The 16865-nt window shown below is 38.1% G+C and overlaps 1 protein-coding gene across 2 annotated transcripts in view; it reads right to left on the bottom strand.

The window, feature by feature from the left end:
- CPE (carboxypeptidase E) overlaps nucleotides 1-16865 on the bottom strand; it is a 148075-nt gene that overhangs the window by 21409 nt on the left and 109801 nt on the right. For both annotated transcript variants that reach the window (NM_173903.4, XM_059875867.1), the window contains exons 5-6: nucleotides 15813-15995; nucleotides 5185-5324 (exon numbers count right to left, since the gene is read on the bottom strand). In NM_173903.4, the coding sequence (NP_776328.2) occupies nucleotides 5185-5324; nucleotides 15813-15995 (323 nt within the window). The remainder of the gene's footprint in view (nucleotides 1-5184; nucleotides 5325-15812; nucleotides 15996-16865) is intronic.

Raw genomic sequence — 16865 nt, 5'->3', positions numbered from 1 at the left:
AGAGAAATAGAGGAAAACAATAGAGTGGGAAAGACTAGAGATCTCTTCAAGAAAATTAGAGATACCAAGGGAACATTTCATGCAAAGATGGGTTCAATAAAGGACAGAAATGGTATGGACCTAACAGAAGCAGAAGATATTAAGAAGAGGTGGCAAGAATACACAGAAGAACTATACAATAAAGATCTTCATGACTCAGATGATAACAATGGTGTGATCACTCACCAAGAGCCAGACATGCTGGAATGTGAAGTCAAGTGGGCCTTAGGAAGCATCACTATGAACAAAGCTAGTGGAGGTGATGGAATACCAGTTCAGCTATTTCAAATCCTGAAAGATGATGCTGTGAAAGTGCTGCACTCAATATGTCAGCAAATTTGAAAAACTCAGCAGTGGCCACAGGACTGGAAAAGGTCAGTCTTCATTCCAATTCCAAAGAAAGGCAATGCCAAAGAATGCTCAAACTACCTCACAATTGCACTCATCTCACATGCTGGTAGAGTAATGCTCAAAATTCTCCAAGCCAGGCTTCAGCAATATGTGAACTGTGAACTTCCTGATGTTCAAGCTGGTTTTAGAAAAGGCAGCAGAACCAGAGATCAAATTGCCAACATCTGCTGGATCATGGAAAAAGCAAGAGAGTTCCAGAAAAACATCTATTTCTGCTTTATTGACTATGCCAAAGCCGCATGGATCACAATAAACTGTGGAAAATTCTGTGGGAATACCAGACTATCTGATGTGCCTCTTGAGAAACCTGTATGCAGGTCAGGAAGCAACAGTTAGAACTGGACATGGAACAACAGACTGGTTCCAAATAGGAAAATGGGTACATCAAGGCTGTATATTGTCACCCTGCTTATTTAACTTATATGAAGAGTACATCATGAGAAACACTGGGCTGGATGAAGCACAGGCTGGAACTAAGATTTCTGGGAGAAATAACAATAACCTCAGATATGCAGATGATGCCACCCTTATGGCAGAAAGTGAAGAAGAAGAAGTAAAGAGCTTCTTGATGAAAGTGAAAGAAGATAGTGAAAAAGTTGGCTTAAAGATCAACATTCAGAAAACAAAGATCATGGCATCGGGTCCCATCACTTCATGGGAAATAGAGAAACAGCAGCTGACTTTATTTATTTATTTATTTAGCTCCAAAATCATGCAGATGGTGATTGCAGCCATGAAATTAAAAGATGCTTGCTCCTTGTAAAGAAAGTTATGACCAACCTAGACAGCATATTAAAAAACAGAGACATTACTTTGCCAACAAATGTCCATCTAGTCAAGGCTATGGTTTTTTCAGTAGTCAAGTATGGATGTGATAGTTGGACTATAAAGAAAGCTGAGTGCTAAAGAACTGATGCTTTTGAACTGTGGTGTTGGAGAAGACTCTTGAGAGTCCCTTGGACTGCAAGGAGATCCAACCAGTCCATCCTAAAGCAAATCAGTCCTGGGTGTTCATTGGAAGGACTGATGCTGAAGCTGAAACTCCAATACTTTGGCCACCTGATGCGAAGAGCTGACTCATTTGAAAAGACCCTGATGCTGGAAAAGATTGACGGCAGGAGGAGAAGGGGACAACAGAGGATGAGATGGTTGGATGGCATCACTGACTCAAGGGACATGAGTTTGGGTAGCCCTCGGGAGTTGGTGATGGACAGGGAGGCCTGGCATGCTGCAGTCCCTGTCGTCTCAAAGAGTCAGACACAACTGAGCGACTGAACTGAAATGAACTGAATCACCTATTTTTCCATCTGTTATAAAACTAGTCAATGATTAGATTTTAGGCCCAGGTGTTCAATTATTTATCACTACTATATTCCACTGTCGTGAAATAATTTCAACACAGAACTTCTGGAAGCCTTCACTAATATTCCACCAGCCTTTGATTCCCTAATCTGGAGTGTCCTTTGAGGCAAGCTGGTGTGAGTTCACTGCAAATACCAATCTTACTGCTTCCATACATTCTGTACAATAATAGTGATGTCACACCAGGATGGGTCACAGGGATCTGTCGACAGATAAAACTTTCATTTCAAGTGGCATAAAACAGGACTGTATCATCTGATCCCTCTTGTTTTCAGCTGATTCTTACATAAACTGATACAGCTTTTAGATTAAGTAATGCAACTGTCACCATAAATATGACAATCATTCTACTCTTTCTGATGGCACACATTTGGGTTTTGTTTTATAGTGCAATTTTTCTCAAGAACTAAGATAGGACTTCCTTGGTAGTTTAGTGGTTAAGAATCCACCAGCCAATCCAGGGAACATAGGTTCAACCCCTGGTCCAGGAAGATTCCACATGCCATAACCATGCACCACAGCAACTGAGCCTGGGCACCACAACTACTGAGCTTGCACACTCTAGAACCCATGCTCTGCAACCAGAGAAGACACCACAATAAGAAGTTTGCACACCACAACTAGAGAGTAGCTCCAAGTCACTGCAACTAGAATAAGTTCATGTGCAGCAATGAAGGTTCAGCACAGTCAAAAATAAATAAATTAGAATAAGAACTTAAATAGCAGCTGAACATTTTCTTTTAATTGTTGATGGGGTAATAATTTTACTGACATCAACTGTAGGGAATCCTAGAGCATAGCTCCAAGAAGCCTTTTCTGAACTGGCAGCACTGGGTTAAGGACCCTTCTGTGTACTGCCATTGCTCTTTATTTTAGCATTTATCATCCTCTCTTGTAGTTAGGTATTGATATCTGAACTTAAGATGAAACACACTCTCCCCAGAGCCTTATAGGGTGCCTAGGACACCCCACTCCAGTACTCTTGCCTGGAAAATTCCATGGACGGAGGAGCCTGGTAGGCTGCAGTCCATGGGGCCGCTAAGAGTCGGACACGACTGAGCGACTTCACTTTCACTTTTCACTTTCATGCATTGGAGAAGGAAATGGCAACCCACTCCAATGTTCTTGCCTGGAGAATCCCAGGGACGGCGGAGCCTGGTGGGCTGCCATCTATGGGGTCGCACAAAGTCGGACATGACTGAAGCGACTTAGCAGCAGCAGCAGCAGGACACAAAAGTAGCTTAATACATTTTTGCTGTAAAAATTAATAAATAAAATGAAAAGCATTGAATTAAGGAAGCATTCTTTGCTATCTAAGCAAAGAACACACCAAATAGCCCCATCTTACTTACTCAGCCTACAACTTTACTTTTAAATTTTGCTCTTAAAATATCCATCCAAATATAGCTCTCCTCAAACAACATTCTAGAAGGGTGCCCACTCAAGTTTTTTCAGAATCAACATAGCTAATTATCTTTAGCTTTGTTGTTGAAAATATCTTTTTGTGTTAACATGCACTTTTATGTTAATTCCACTGACATAAAAATCCTGTATAATGGATGTTTTTTTATAACTGTCATGACTGTATCTCTTCCATGATAATACCTTTTGGTAAGGTATATGGATACTTGTGGAGAAGGCAATGGCAACCCACTCCAGTACTCTTCCTGGAAAATCCCATGGACAGAGAAGCCTGGTAGGCTGTCTCTATGTCCCCATGCAGTCCATGGGGTCGCCAAGAGTCAGACACAACTGAGCAACTTCACTCTCGCTTTTCACTTTCATCCATTGGAGAAGGAAATGGCAACCCACTCCAGCATTCTTGCCTGGAGAATCCCAGGGACGGGGGAGCTTGGTGGGCTGCCATCCATGGGGTCACACAGAGTCAGACACCACTGAAGTGACTTAGCAGCAGCAGCATGGATACTTGACAAGTGTAAAAGAATTCTTAAGCTGATTTCACATTTTTAATGTATTGGGTTCACGTGTATATATTTCTATGTACCTGTGGGTATGAGCTAAGTCACTTCAGTGGTGTCCTATTCTTTGCAACCCTATGGACTGTAGCCCACCAGGTTCCTCTGTCCTTGGAATTTCCCAAGCAAGAACACTGGAGTGGGTTGCCATTGCCTTCTCCAGAGGATCTTCCTGACCCAGGGATCAAACTTGCATCTCTTATGTCTCCTGCATTGGCAAGCAGGTTCTTTACCACTAATACCACCTGGGAAGCCCGTTTATATGTACATGTATGTGCAAATAGCTACTTATCTATATAATAGCATTTGTTTATATCAAATTAGTTTAAAAATCAGTCTATACTACCTGCCAGTATATGAAACTAACATTACTCTTCCTGACTTTGGATGTAAATGGCCACATACAGAATGGAAAGTGAAACTGTCAAGGCACTGCAAGCAAAGAACAGAGTCCTTAGGTCTTTCCCAACAGTACTGCCCCTGGTGTCAGTCTCTACCTAGTACATAGGGGTGGGGCTACAGGGAACTGGCCTGGATCAAGTCTGAACAGGTAGGTATTTCATTCTGACACGTGGTGAGATTCTACAAATTTCTGTACAGTGACTCTCTGCTAAAGATCTAAATTTATGTCATGAGAGGCAATACAGCATGGTGATTCTGGAACTAGACAGCCTGGATTCTGGCAGAATAACTTCAGGCAAGTTGTTTAACTTCTCTGTGCTTCTGATTTCTTATTTTTAATTCATGGATGATAATGGTGGTGGAATAAAATAAGACGATGTTGCTGATGATATAACGTTCCTTATGGAGTTGTGACAAGTAAATTAATCAATTACTACATGTAAGGCATTTAGGATAATGCCAGGGAAAGAGTTAATGCCCAGTAAATGTAACTTACCCATCATTGCCATTACCTCATCTCCAGTTGAGTCTGGGCTGTGACAAGTGAGGCATAAGGAGACTTTCACTCCTAGGTGCTGATCCTACACCTGCATAACCCTGGGAGTGAATGGCTCATTAAATTTTTCACCCTGGGTGCTTCATTTACTTCATTCTAGATTTGGTCCTACCTGGAATGTCTGACAAATCCAAGGTGATCAGGGTAGAGGAGTATCCTAGGATTGCCCTTAATTAATGCAATATGAAAGAAAAGAGGGTGTCGCCCTACCTTTCCATAACTCCAGTTTAATCAGTTCTCAGCAAATATTCATGAACTAAAAAACCAATTACAAATGAAAGACTATTTGAATCATGACTGATGCATTTTTCCAAATGTAGCATTCTTACTTTGGGTCAGGTGGATTCATATAGTCTGGGATCCTCTTAGGAGACTATTGTTCACCAAGTTACTATTGTGCACTTAGACCTCCTATTTTATGCTGGAGACTGGGTTTACCTGCTGAATGTAGCTAATGAGGGAGTTTTTGTTATCCTCCCAATAGTTCTTCAAAGTCTCTTCAGGTGGAAACTTTTCACAGCTAAGCTCCACAGTAATCTCAAAGCAGTTGCTGCTGAGGTAATTGAAATCTTGCATTCCTGCCAAAACACCAAATGAAAAGTTAAATTATGCATGTGGTGACTAGAACCCACACTGACTGTTCTGCTGACAGCTAGGTAAATACTGTACCAATCCATGCATCTTGAGGAGACTGTGGGAAATTGCAAGTGAAATCACCTACTATATGAGAAGGAACAACATACTTGGGGGATAGTTACCACTTCACAAGCACAAGCAGTCATTTAGTGTAATGCATTGCTGTTGATAGTCCTAAAGCAAGTATCAGCTACATTCCACAGTGCTGGAATCAACTTCAAAGACAACAGGAGAGTGACATCATCAAAAAGGTGAAGCAGGAATTTTCTACTGTCTTCCCTCCCCCCAAAAATACAAATCTTAACAATTACCCATGAATAGAATGTGTTTGTGGAAGTTCAGGAATTTAATGGAAAAGTTAAAGCACACTATTGGAGAAAAAAATTCAAGACTGGACACGTTGAAGTGAGGAAGAGGAACAGTTTCACTTTACCTGTATCACCTCCTTCCCTAAGGTGGGGTAGCTTAGTGCCAAAGAAACCTAATTAGTAATATGAAAACATATAAAAACATACAACACATTGGTAAAGGTAAGTATATAGTTAGATTCAGAATATTCTAGTACTGTAATATGAAAGTGTATTATTCACTTTACTATAAAGTTTTTTAAATATTAAAAATAAGTATAGCTACAATAATCTGTTCATAGATACACAAAATGGAAAGATGTAAATTGTGACATCAAAACATAAAATGTGGGGTAAAGTTTTGCTTGCAATCAAAGTTAAGTTGTTGACAGCCTAAAATGGACTATTACACTATATGATGTTTTATGTAAGCCACATAGTAACCATAAAGCAAAAACCTATTCAAAAACAGTAAAGATAAAAGAATCAAAGCATACCATTGTAGAAAATCATCAATTCATAAAGAAAGACAGCAAGAGAAGAAGAAAGGAACAAGGTAACTTCAAAACAGAAAACAACAATACAGCAAGGCCTTACCTATCAATAATTATTTTAAATGTAAACAGATTAAATTCTTTAATCAAAAGGCATAGAGTAGCTGAATAGATTAAAAAAAAAACAAGACCCAACTATGTGGTGCCTACAAGAAACTCACTTCAGGTTTAAGAACACACATAAGCTCAAAGCGAAGGGATGTCAAAAGATATTCAGTGCTTATGAAAACCAAAAGAGAGAAGAGGTAGCAGTACTTTTCTCAGACAAAATACAGTTTAAGCCAAAAACTGTAATAAGAGACAAATATCATTATATTTTGATAAAGGGGTCAATTCATCAAAGGATGATACAACTATCAAAAATACACAAACACTCAACATTGGAGTATTTAAATATATTAAGCAAATACTAATAGGTCTGAAAAGAGGAATGACCACAGTACTATAACAGTAGGGGACTTCAGTATCCTACTTCCAATAATGGATAACTAGACCATCCATACAGTCTCAGCAAGGGAACACTGGCCTTGAACTATACTTTATATTATATGAACCTAATAGCCATACAGAACAAGCCATCCAACATGGAACATTCTCTAGGATAGATCATATCATAGGTTACAAAAAAAATCTCAGCAGACTAGGGTAGGCTGAAATCATGCCAACTATTTTTTCCAACCACAATGGTACAGAACTAGAAATCATAACAAGAGAAAAACTAGAAAATTCACAAACATGTAGAAAAGTAAACAACACACACTTGAACAAGTCAAAGAGAAACCAAAATATCTTGAACAAATGAAAATAGTAACAACCTACCAAAACTTATGAGATGTAGCAAAAGCAATCCTAAGAAAGAAAATTATTATGATAAATGCTTACATTTAAAAGAAAAAAGAAATATGTAAAATAAATTATTTAATCTTACACTTTAAGAAAACTAGAAAATGAACAAATCAAGCACAAAATTGCAGAAGGATGGGAATAACAAGGATCAAAGCAGAAATAAATGAAATACAGGCAGGGAAAAGATAAGAAAAGATAAATAAATAAAGATAAATAAAAATAAAAAAATATAAATAAAAGAAAAGATAAATCTAAGGGCTGTTTTTTTTATTTTCTCTTATATTTTATTTATTTATTTATTTATTTATTTTAATTGGAGAATAATTGCTTTACAATATTGTGATTTTTTTTGCCACACATTAACATGAATCAGCCATGGGTACACATGACTGGTTTTTGAAAAAGATAAAATAGACAAAGCTGTAGTTAGACTTACCAAGAATAAAAGAAAGGGGAGACATTTCAACTAATACCATAGAAATGCAAAGGATCATAAAAGACTGTGAACAATTATAAGCCAACACCTGGACAACCTAGAAGAAATGGATACATTCCCAGAAACATACAACTTACCAAGACTGAACCAGGAAGAAACAGAAAATCAAAACAAATCAATTACTAATAGGGAAATTGAATCAGTAATCAAAAACTTTGCAAAAAGGAAAGCCCAGAATCAGGTTTCACTGATGAATTCTACCAAACATTTAAAGAAGAATTGACATCAATCCTCATCAAAATCTTCCAAAAAAAACTGAAGAGAAGGGAACACTCTCAAACTTTTTTTTACAAGTCCAGCATAATGCTGATTTCAAAGCCAGATAAGGATACTACAGAAAAAGAAATTACAGGCTAATTATCATGATGAATAAAGATGCAAAAATTCTCAACAAAAAATTAGCAAACTGAATTCAACAGCACATAAAAAACATCATACACCATGATTGAGTGAAATTTATCCCTAGGATGCAAGGATGGTTCAACAAAGACAAATCAACAAATATAATACACTGCATTAATAGAATGAAAGATAAAAATTAAGTGATCATCTCAAAATATGAAGAAAAATCACCTGAAAAAATTCAGCATGTTTTAATGATAAAAACTCTCAACAGGTTGGGTAGAAAAGGAACATACTTTAACATAATAAAGTCCATATATGACAATTCCACAACTAACATACTCAATGTCGAAAGATTTAAAGCTTCTCCTTTAAGATCAAGAACAAGACAAGGAAGTCTACTCTCACCATTCCTATTCAATATAGTTTTAGAAGTCCTAGCCAGAGAAATGAAGCAAGAATAATAAATAAAAGACACACATGTTAGAAAGGAAGAAGTAAAATTATCTCTGTCTGTAATGATATGACTTTATATAAAGAAAACACTAGAGACTACCAAGAACATACACACACACACAAAACTATTCGGACTAATAAAATAACTCATTAAAGTTTCAGGATACCAAATCAACGTACAAAGATCAGTTACATTTCTATCTGCTAACAAAAACTATCCAACAAACATATAAAGAAATCAATCTCACAATAGCAACAAAAACAATAAAATACTTAGGAACAAATTTAACCAAGGAGATGGAAGAGCTGAACAAAGAAAACTATAAGACAGTGATAAAAAAAAAAAAAAAGAAATGAAAGAAGGTACAATTGTAATGGAAAGATACCCGATGTTCATAAATTTAATACTGTTAAAATATCCATAGCACTCAAAACTGTCTATAGATTGAATACAATCCCTATCAAAATCTCAATGACGTTTTTGACATAGCTAGCAGAAAAATATCCTAAAATGCATATAGAATCACAAAAGACACTGAGTAGCCAAAACAATCTTGAAAAAAAAGAACAAAGAAAAAATAAGAACTTCTTTATTTCAAGTGAAAAGTGAAAGTGTTAGTCACTCAGTCATGTCCAACTGTGCAACCCCATGGACTGTAGCCAACCAGATTCCTCTGTCCATGGAATTCTCCAGGCAAGAATACTGGAATGGGTAGCCATTTCCTACTCCAGGGGATCTTCTCAACCCAGTGATTGAACCCAGGCTACCTGCATTGCAAGTCATACTACCAAACTAAAATAATCAAAAGTTTGGTATCAGCATAAAAACAGACACATATCACTGAACAAAATCAAGAATGAGCCCAGAAATAAACCCTGATATATACAGCCAACTAAGATCAGTCCTGGGTGTTCTTTGGAAGGAATGATGCTAAAGCTGAAACTCCAGTACTTTGGCCATCTCATGCGAAGAGTTGACTCACTGGAAAAGACTGATGTTGGGAGGGATTGGGGGCAGGAGGAAAAGGGAAAAACAGAGGATGAGATGGCTGGATGGCATCACTGACTCGATGGATGTGAGTCTCAGTGAACTCCGGGAGTTGGTGATGGACAGGGAGGCCTGGTGTGCTGCAATTTATGGGGTTGCAAAGAGTCGGACACAACTGAGCGACTGAACTGAAATGAACTGAATATTTGATAACAGAACCAAGAATGCTCAATGGAAATAAGATAGTCTCTTTAATAAAACGTTTTGAGAAAACTTGATACATACCTGTAAAAGCAACAAATGGGACTTTTATCTTACACTAACACAAAAATTAATTTAAAATGGGTTAAAGGATTAAATTCAAGACTTTGAACTATAAAGTTCCTAGAAGGAAACAGAGAAAAAACTCCCAACATTGGTCTTAACTAAATTTGTGGGGTATGACACCAAAAGTATTAGATTAGTGCAAAAGTGTTTGTGGTTTTGCATTGTTGAATTTTGTCATTTGATACTGGAATGCATTCTTAAATAAATGTGGTTATGTTATACATAATTTTACTGTGCAATGTCTAGCTTTATGTTTTTTGCTAATGCCATTACTTGCTGTTTATTTTATATTTATTTTAGACTATAGAAATGATGTTAGACAAAAAGCAAATTTGAGTGATCTTCTGATTTGAGTTCAAAATGGGTCATAAAGCAGTGGAGACAACTTGCAATAACAATGCATTTAGCACAGGAACTGCTAGTTCAGTTCAGTTCAGTCGCTCAGTCGTGACCAACTCTTTATGACCCCATGAATTGCAGCACGCCAGGCCTCCCTGTCCATCACCATCTCCCAGAGTTCACTCAAACTCATGTCCATCGAGTCGGTGTTGCCATCCAGCCATCTCATCCTTTGTCATCCCCTTTTCCTCCTGCCCCCAATCCCTCACAGCATCAGAGTCTTTTCCAATGAGTCAACCCTTCTCATGAGATGGCCAAAGTACTGGAGTTTCAGCTTTAGCATCATTCCTTCCAAAGAAATCCCAGGGCTGATCTCCTTCAGAATGGACTGGTTGGATCTCCTTGCAGTCCAAGGGACTCTCAAGAGTCTTCTCCAACACCACAGTTCAAAAGCATCAATTCTTCAGCGCTCAGCTTTCTTCACAATGAACATACAATGCAGCAGTAGTTCAAGAGGTTTGACAATGGAGACAAGACCCTTGAAGATGAGGAGCACAGTGGCTGGCCTTTGGAAGTTGACAATGACCAACTGATAAGATCATCAACACTGACCCTCTTACAACTACATGAGAAGTTGATGAAGACTCAACATCAATCATTCTACAGTCATGAGGCATTTGAAGCAAATTGAAAAGGTGAAAAAGTTCAATAAGTGAGCTGATTGAAAATTTTAAAAAATCATTTTATAAGTGTCATCTTCTCTTATTCTATGTAACAACAATGAATCATTTCTCAATCAGATTGTGATGTGCAACAAAAAGTGGATTTTACACAACAATAACTGGCAATAGCCAGCTCAGTGGTTGGACCAAGAAGAAGCTCCAAAGCACTTCCTAAAGTCAAACTTGCATCAAAAAAAGATCATGGTCACTGTTTAGTGGTCTTTTGCCATCTGATCCACCACAGCTTTCTGAATCCTGGCAAAACCATTATATCGGAGAAGTATGCTCAGCAAATTAATGAGATGCACTGAAAACTGCAATGCCTGCATCTCGCATTGGTCAATGGAAAGGGCCCAATACTTCTATATGACAACACCCAACCACACATCACACAACAAATGCTTCAAAAGTTGAATGAACTGGGCTATGAAGTTTGGCCTCATCCACCATATTCATCTGACTTCTTGCCAACCATCTACCACTTCTTCAAGCATCTTGAGAGAGGTAAGCAGGTTGATAGGCAGTCCAGGGCCCTTTAAGGAGAAGGTGAATATTCTCACTCATGCTTTCCTTAAGCCTTGTGCAACAATGCATCTTGCCCAAAAGAACTGGCTTTTCTTTAGATCTGGAGCTAATGAATATACAGCAGCCATACATTTTACTCAAGGAAAATGCTTTTCTTAGACCCCATTATGCTTTTCTTGGGCTCTATGTTAATGATTATAATTGTAACAAATCTTGTCTGGGAAACTGTTTCTCAGTAACAATATATCTCATTCATAAATATATTGCCAGGAACTTATTCCTTCTGGCTAAGCTTGTACTGAAGTTATCTCAGGATGCATGCCTTGGGAGAGGGTCTGGTAGAACTTTTACAACCTTGAGGTATTCTTTTTATCTATTCTCAGCCTCCAGTTGAAAAGTATATAATGCTCTGCTTCAACTAGTGAGTTGGGTACTCTTTCTACCACTTTCTGATGTCAGAAGCTTCTATGTCAGAAGCTTTCTCTGTCCTATCAGTTATATAAAATGTTGCTGCACAAAGCTCTGAGTGACTGAGACTGTGTTGGTTCCAGAGTTAAATCTTCTCCTTCGGAGACCACAAACTTGGCACCAAACACCATAAGCTATCAATCTCAATAACGTTTTACAAAGAAAATGCTTCCACAACCAGCAAGAGGCAGAAAAGGCTTTCCTAGAGTTTGCTGAATCCCAAAGCATGGATTTTTATGTTTTAAGAATAAACAAACTTATTTCTTGTTGGCAAAAATGTGTTGATTGTAATGGTTCCTATTTTGACTAATAAACATGTATTTGAGCCTAATTATAATTTAAAATTCACAGTCTGAAACAATTTTGTTTGCACCAACTTAATACATGTAACAAAAGCAAAAATTGATAAGTGGGACTGCATCAAACTGAAAGCTTCTGCACAGCAAAAGATACAGTCAACAAAATGAAAAGGCAATTTAAGGAATGAGAGAAAGTATTTCCAAATCATATATTGGATAAGGAGCTAATATTGAAAATATGTAAGGAATTCATACAACTCAAGATAAGTTTCAAAAAAAAAAAAAAACTTGATTAAATAATGGGCAAAAGATCTGAATAGACATTTTTCCAAAGAAGACACACAGATGGCCTACAGGCACATGAAAAGATGTTAAACATCATTAGTCATCAGAGAAATGCAAATGAAAACCACAAGAGATATCATCTTATACTTGTCAGAATGGCTATCTTCAAAAAGAACACAAATAACATCAGTGGACAAGAATGCAGAGAAGAACCCTCCAACACTGTTGTAGGAAATGCAAATTGGTACAGATACTACAGAAAACAGTATGAAGCTTTCTGAACAAACTAAGAATAGAAATACCATATAGCCTGACATACATCCAAAAAGAGACAAAAATACTAATTCAAAAATATACATACACCCCAACATTCAAGCAGCATTATTTATACTTGACAGGATATGAAAGCAACCTAAGTGTCCATCAACAGATGAGTGGATGAAGATGTGGTATATATACACAATGGAACACTACTCAGCCATAAAAAAGAATGAAAATTTGTCATTTGCAACAACATGGATGGACTTGGAGGGTATTATGCCTAGTGAAATAAGTCATACAGAGAAAGAAAAATACTGTATGTCCCTTATACATGGGATCTAAAAAATAAAGCAGTGAATATAATAACAAGGAAAAAAAAAAAGATTCACAGATATAGAGAACTAACTAGTGGTTACCAATGGAGACAGCAAGGAGGGGAGGGGAAAGATTGGGGAAGGAGATTCAGTTCAGTTCAGTCACTCAGTCATGTCTGACTCTTTGGGACCCCATTAATCACAGCATGCCAGGCCTGCCTGTCCATCACCAATTCCCAGAGTTCACTCAAACTCACGTCCATCAAGTCGGTGATGCCATCCAGCCATCTCATCCTTTGTTGTTCCCTTTTCCTCCTGCCCCCAATCTTTCCCAGCATCAGAGTCTTTTCCAATGAGTCAACTCTTCACAAGAGGTGGCCAAAGTACTGGAGTTTCAGCATTAGCATCATTCCTTCCAAAGAACACCCAAGACTGATCTCCTTTAGAATGGACTGGTTGGATCTCCTTGCAGTCCAAGGGATTCTCAAGAGTCTTCTCCACCACCAAAGTTCAAAAGCATCAGTTCTTCGGTGCTCAGCTTTCTTCATAGTCCAACTCTCACATCCATACATGACCACTGGAAAAACCATAGCCTTGACTAGACGGACTTTTGTTGGCAAAGGAATGTCTCTGCTTTTCAATATGCTATCTAGGTTGGTCATAACTTTTCTTCCAAGGAGTAAGCATCTTTTAATTTCATGGCTCCAATCACCATCTGCAGTGATTTTGGAGCCCAAAAAAATAAAGCCTGACACTGTTTCCCGATCTATTTCCCATGAAGTGATGGAACCAGATGCTATGATCTTCGTTTTCTGAATGTTGAGCTTTAAGCCAACTTTTTCACTCTCCACTTTCACTTTCATCAATAGGCTTTTTAGTTTCTCTTCACTTTCTGCCATAAGGGTGTTTTTATCTGCATATCTGAGGTTATTAATATTTCTCCCGGCAATCTTGATTCCAGCTTGTGCTTCTACCAGCCCAGTGTTTCTCATGATGTACTCTGCATAGAAGTTAAATAAGCAGGGTGACAATATACAGCCTTGACGTACTCCTTTTCCTATTTGGAACCAGTCTGTTGTTCCATGTCCAGTTCTAACTGTTGCTTCCTGACCTGCATATAGGTTTCTCAAGAGGCAGGTCAAGCGGTCTGGTATTCCCATCTCTTGAAGAATTTTCCACAGTTTATTGTGATCCACACAGTCAAAAGCTTTGGCATAGTCGATAAAGCAGAAATAGATGTTTTTCTGGAACTCTCTTGCTTTTCCCATGATCCAGCGGATGTTGGCAATTTGATCTCTGGTTCCTCTGCCTTTTCTAAAACCAGCTTGAACATCTGGAAGTTCATGGTTCATGTATTGCTGAAGCCTGGCTTGGAGAACTTTGAGCATTATTTTTCTAGCGTGTGAGATGAGTGCAATTGTGTGGTAGTTTGAGGATTCTTTGGCATTGCCTTTCTTTGGGATTGGAATAAAAACTGACCTTTTCCAGTCCTGTGGCCACTGCTGAGTTTTCCAAATTTGCTGGCATATTGAGTGCAGCAGAGGTACAAATTATTACATATAAAATAAATAAGCTACAAGGATATATTTTATACCATAGGTAAGACAGCCAATATTTTATATGGCGACCCACTCCAATATCCCTGACTGAAAAAATCATATGGATAGAGGAGCCTAGCAGGCTACAGTCCATGGTGTCACACATAGTCAGATATGACTGAGCAACTGAGCACAAAGAAATTGAGTACAACCTTTAAAAATTCTGAATCACTATGTTGTACACCTGTAACTTACATAATATTGTACATCAACTATCTCAATTTTAAATAAAACAAGATAAACATATATAATAAAGAAAATATCTGAAAGAATATATTTATCAAGGCATAATTCAACCAAAAAAAGAAAAAAAAAAAAAGCGTATTAAACCAAACAAGTCCTATAATTAGCCAGTACTGCTACTGTCCTAATTCTCTTTTCACTATTCTTTTAGGTGGGCCACAGAAAATTGTTCTTAGGCAGAGGAAAAAAATGGTATCTTTACATTTCACTCTTTATCCTTGTTAGAGGTGATACTACACAACTGTGAGTGATCCAGGTAGCCAGAAAAATGAGAGCTCTTCAAAGTTCATACTCGAACAGAGAGCCATAAGAGCTGCCTTGATGTCTAGAACTGCTTCCTGCAGCTGTGCTGAGGTGGGTTTTTCCATGTCCAGACTCAATAAAATGTGTAGAGCTTCCTGAACTGATAATAGAACTTACTGCAGTAATGAATACAAAATAAACATCCCATATGAAGTGGAACTTATTAAATAAAAACAAAAGGTATGTGAACCAAGATATGCTAGAGGCCAAAGCCAGCCCTCTAAAATACACATTTACATATGTCAAAGCATGACTAACATATAATCATGATGGTATCTTGTTCCCTAAGGCCAGAATTTGAAAACTAGGGTAATTAACAATGTTCAATTTGTATTTTCCCAGTGGATATCTTCAGTTCCTTTCCTACATCTCTTCTACATCTCAAACTCATGTCCATTGAGTCGGTAATGCCATCCAACCATCTCATCCTCTCTTGTCCCTTTCTCCTCCTGGCTTCAATCTTTCCCAGCATCAGGGTCTTTTCCAATGAGTCGGTTCTTCTCATCACGTGGCCAAAGTACTGGAGTTTCAGCTTCAGCATCAATCCTTCTAATAAGTATTCAAGACTGATTTCCTTTAGGGTTGACTGGTTGAATCTCCTTGCAATCCAAGAGACTCTCAAGAGTCTTCTCCCACACCACAGTTCAAAAGCTACATATAAATGGTAATTATTTTTTAAAAGTCACTACTCACATGAAGAGTGAAAGGGAAACTCACCTCCAGGCACGCTGTACCATGCAGCGCCATTGGTCGTTCCTTCTACAAAGCTGCTGTCATCATCATTCTTGCGACATGGGGGCCGATCTGGGTCCGACATTGGGGGGTTGAAGGATGAGTATGCCCGAGCTAAGCTTTGGAAGATGTCGTCATCTGGGCAGGAGCTGTATTCGTGAGCACTACCTGGAAAACAAAGCCACAACACTAAAGAAACTGACACAAACCAACTAGTACTGCATGTTTTCTGGAGATTGATTTAGTGTTGATCTCCTGCTGATACATTTTTAGCTACATCACTATGGGAAAGGAGTGAAGGCTTAAGTACTCAGCAATTACACTTAGTTTTCTTTCAGGTTTTATAAGGTCCACTGCTGATACTGCAAAGTAGAAATTGAGTAGAATGTACATTCTTCTAATGAATTGAAAGCTTCACAAGAAAAGAGATAAGCACATAGTAAATTGGACTTGGGAAGACAGTAAGGAGATTTCCATTGTTAAAATTTTTAATTTATAAATTGCACCTGTACAAATCCAATAGGCACTGTGAACCACTGTCACACATATTCTTCAGTATCTGAATTTACAGTTTTTAAAAACCTCCTACTACTGAAATAAATAATATCTATTTTGGTACACAGTATTCTTATTCTGTATTATCAAATATGCCAGTCCTTTAAATTTCCAAGCTATTGACGAACCATAAAGTCTAAATTTCAAAAGTTTCCTGTGTGGGTGCTTTCAAATTGTGGTGCTGGAGAAGACTCTTGAGCGTTCCTTGGACAGCAAGAAGGTCAACCCAGTCAGTCCTAAAGGAAATCAACACTAAACATTCATTGGAAACACTGATGCTGAAGCTGAAGCTCCAATACTTTGGCAACCTGATGTGAAGAGCTGACTCACTAGAATAGACTCTGATGCTAAGAAAGACTGAGGGCAGGAGGAATAGGGGATGACAGAGGATGAGATGGTTGGATGGTATCACCAACTCAATGGATATGAATTTGAGCAAACTCCGGGAGACAGTGAAGGACAGGGAAGCCTGGCATGCTGCAG

The sequence above is a fragment of the Bos taurus genome, chromosome 17, assembly GCF_002263795.3.
Source record: "Bos taurus isolate L1 Dominette 01449 registration number 42190680 breed Hereford chromosome 17, ARS-UCD2.0, whole genome shotgun sequence".
NCBI classification, from domain to species: domain Eukaryota; kingdom Metazoa; phylum Chordata; class Mammalia; order Artiodactyla; family Bovidae; genus Bos; species Bos taurus.
The sequence above is the reverse complement of the archived record's forward strand: the minus strand, read 5'-3'. Positions and strand labels throughout refer to the sequence as shown.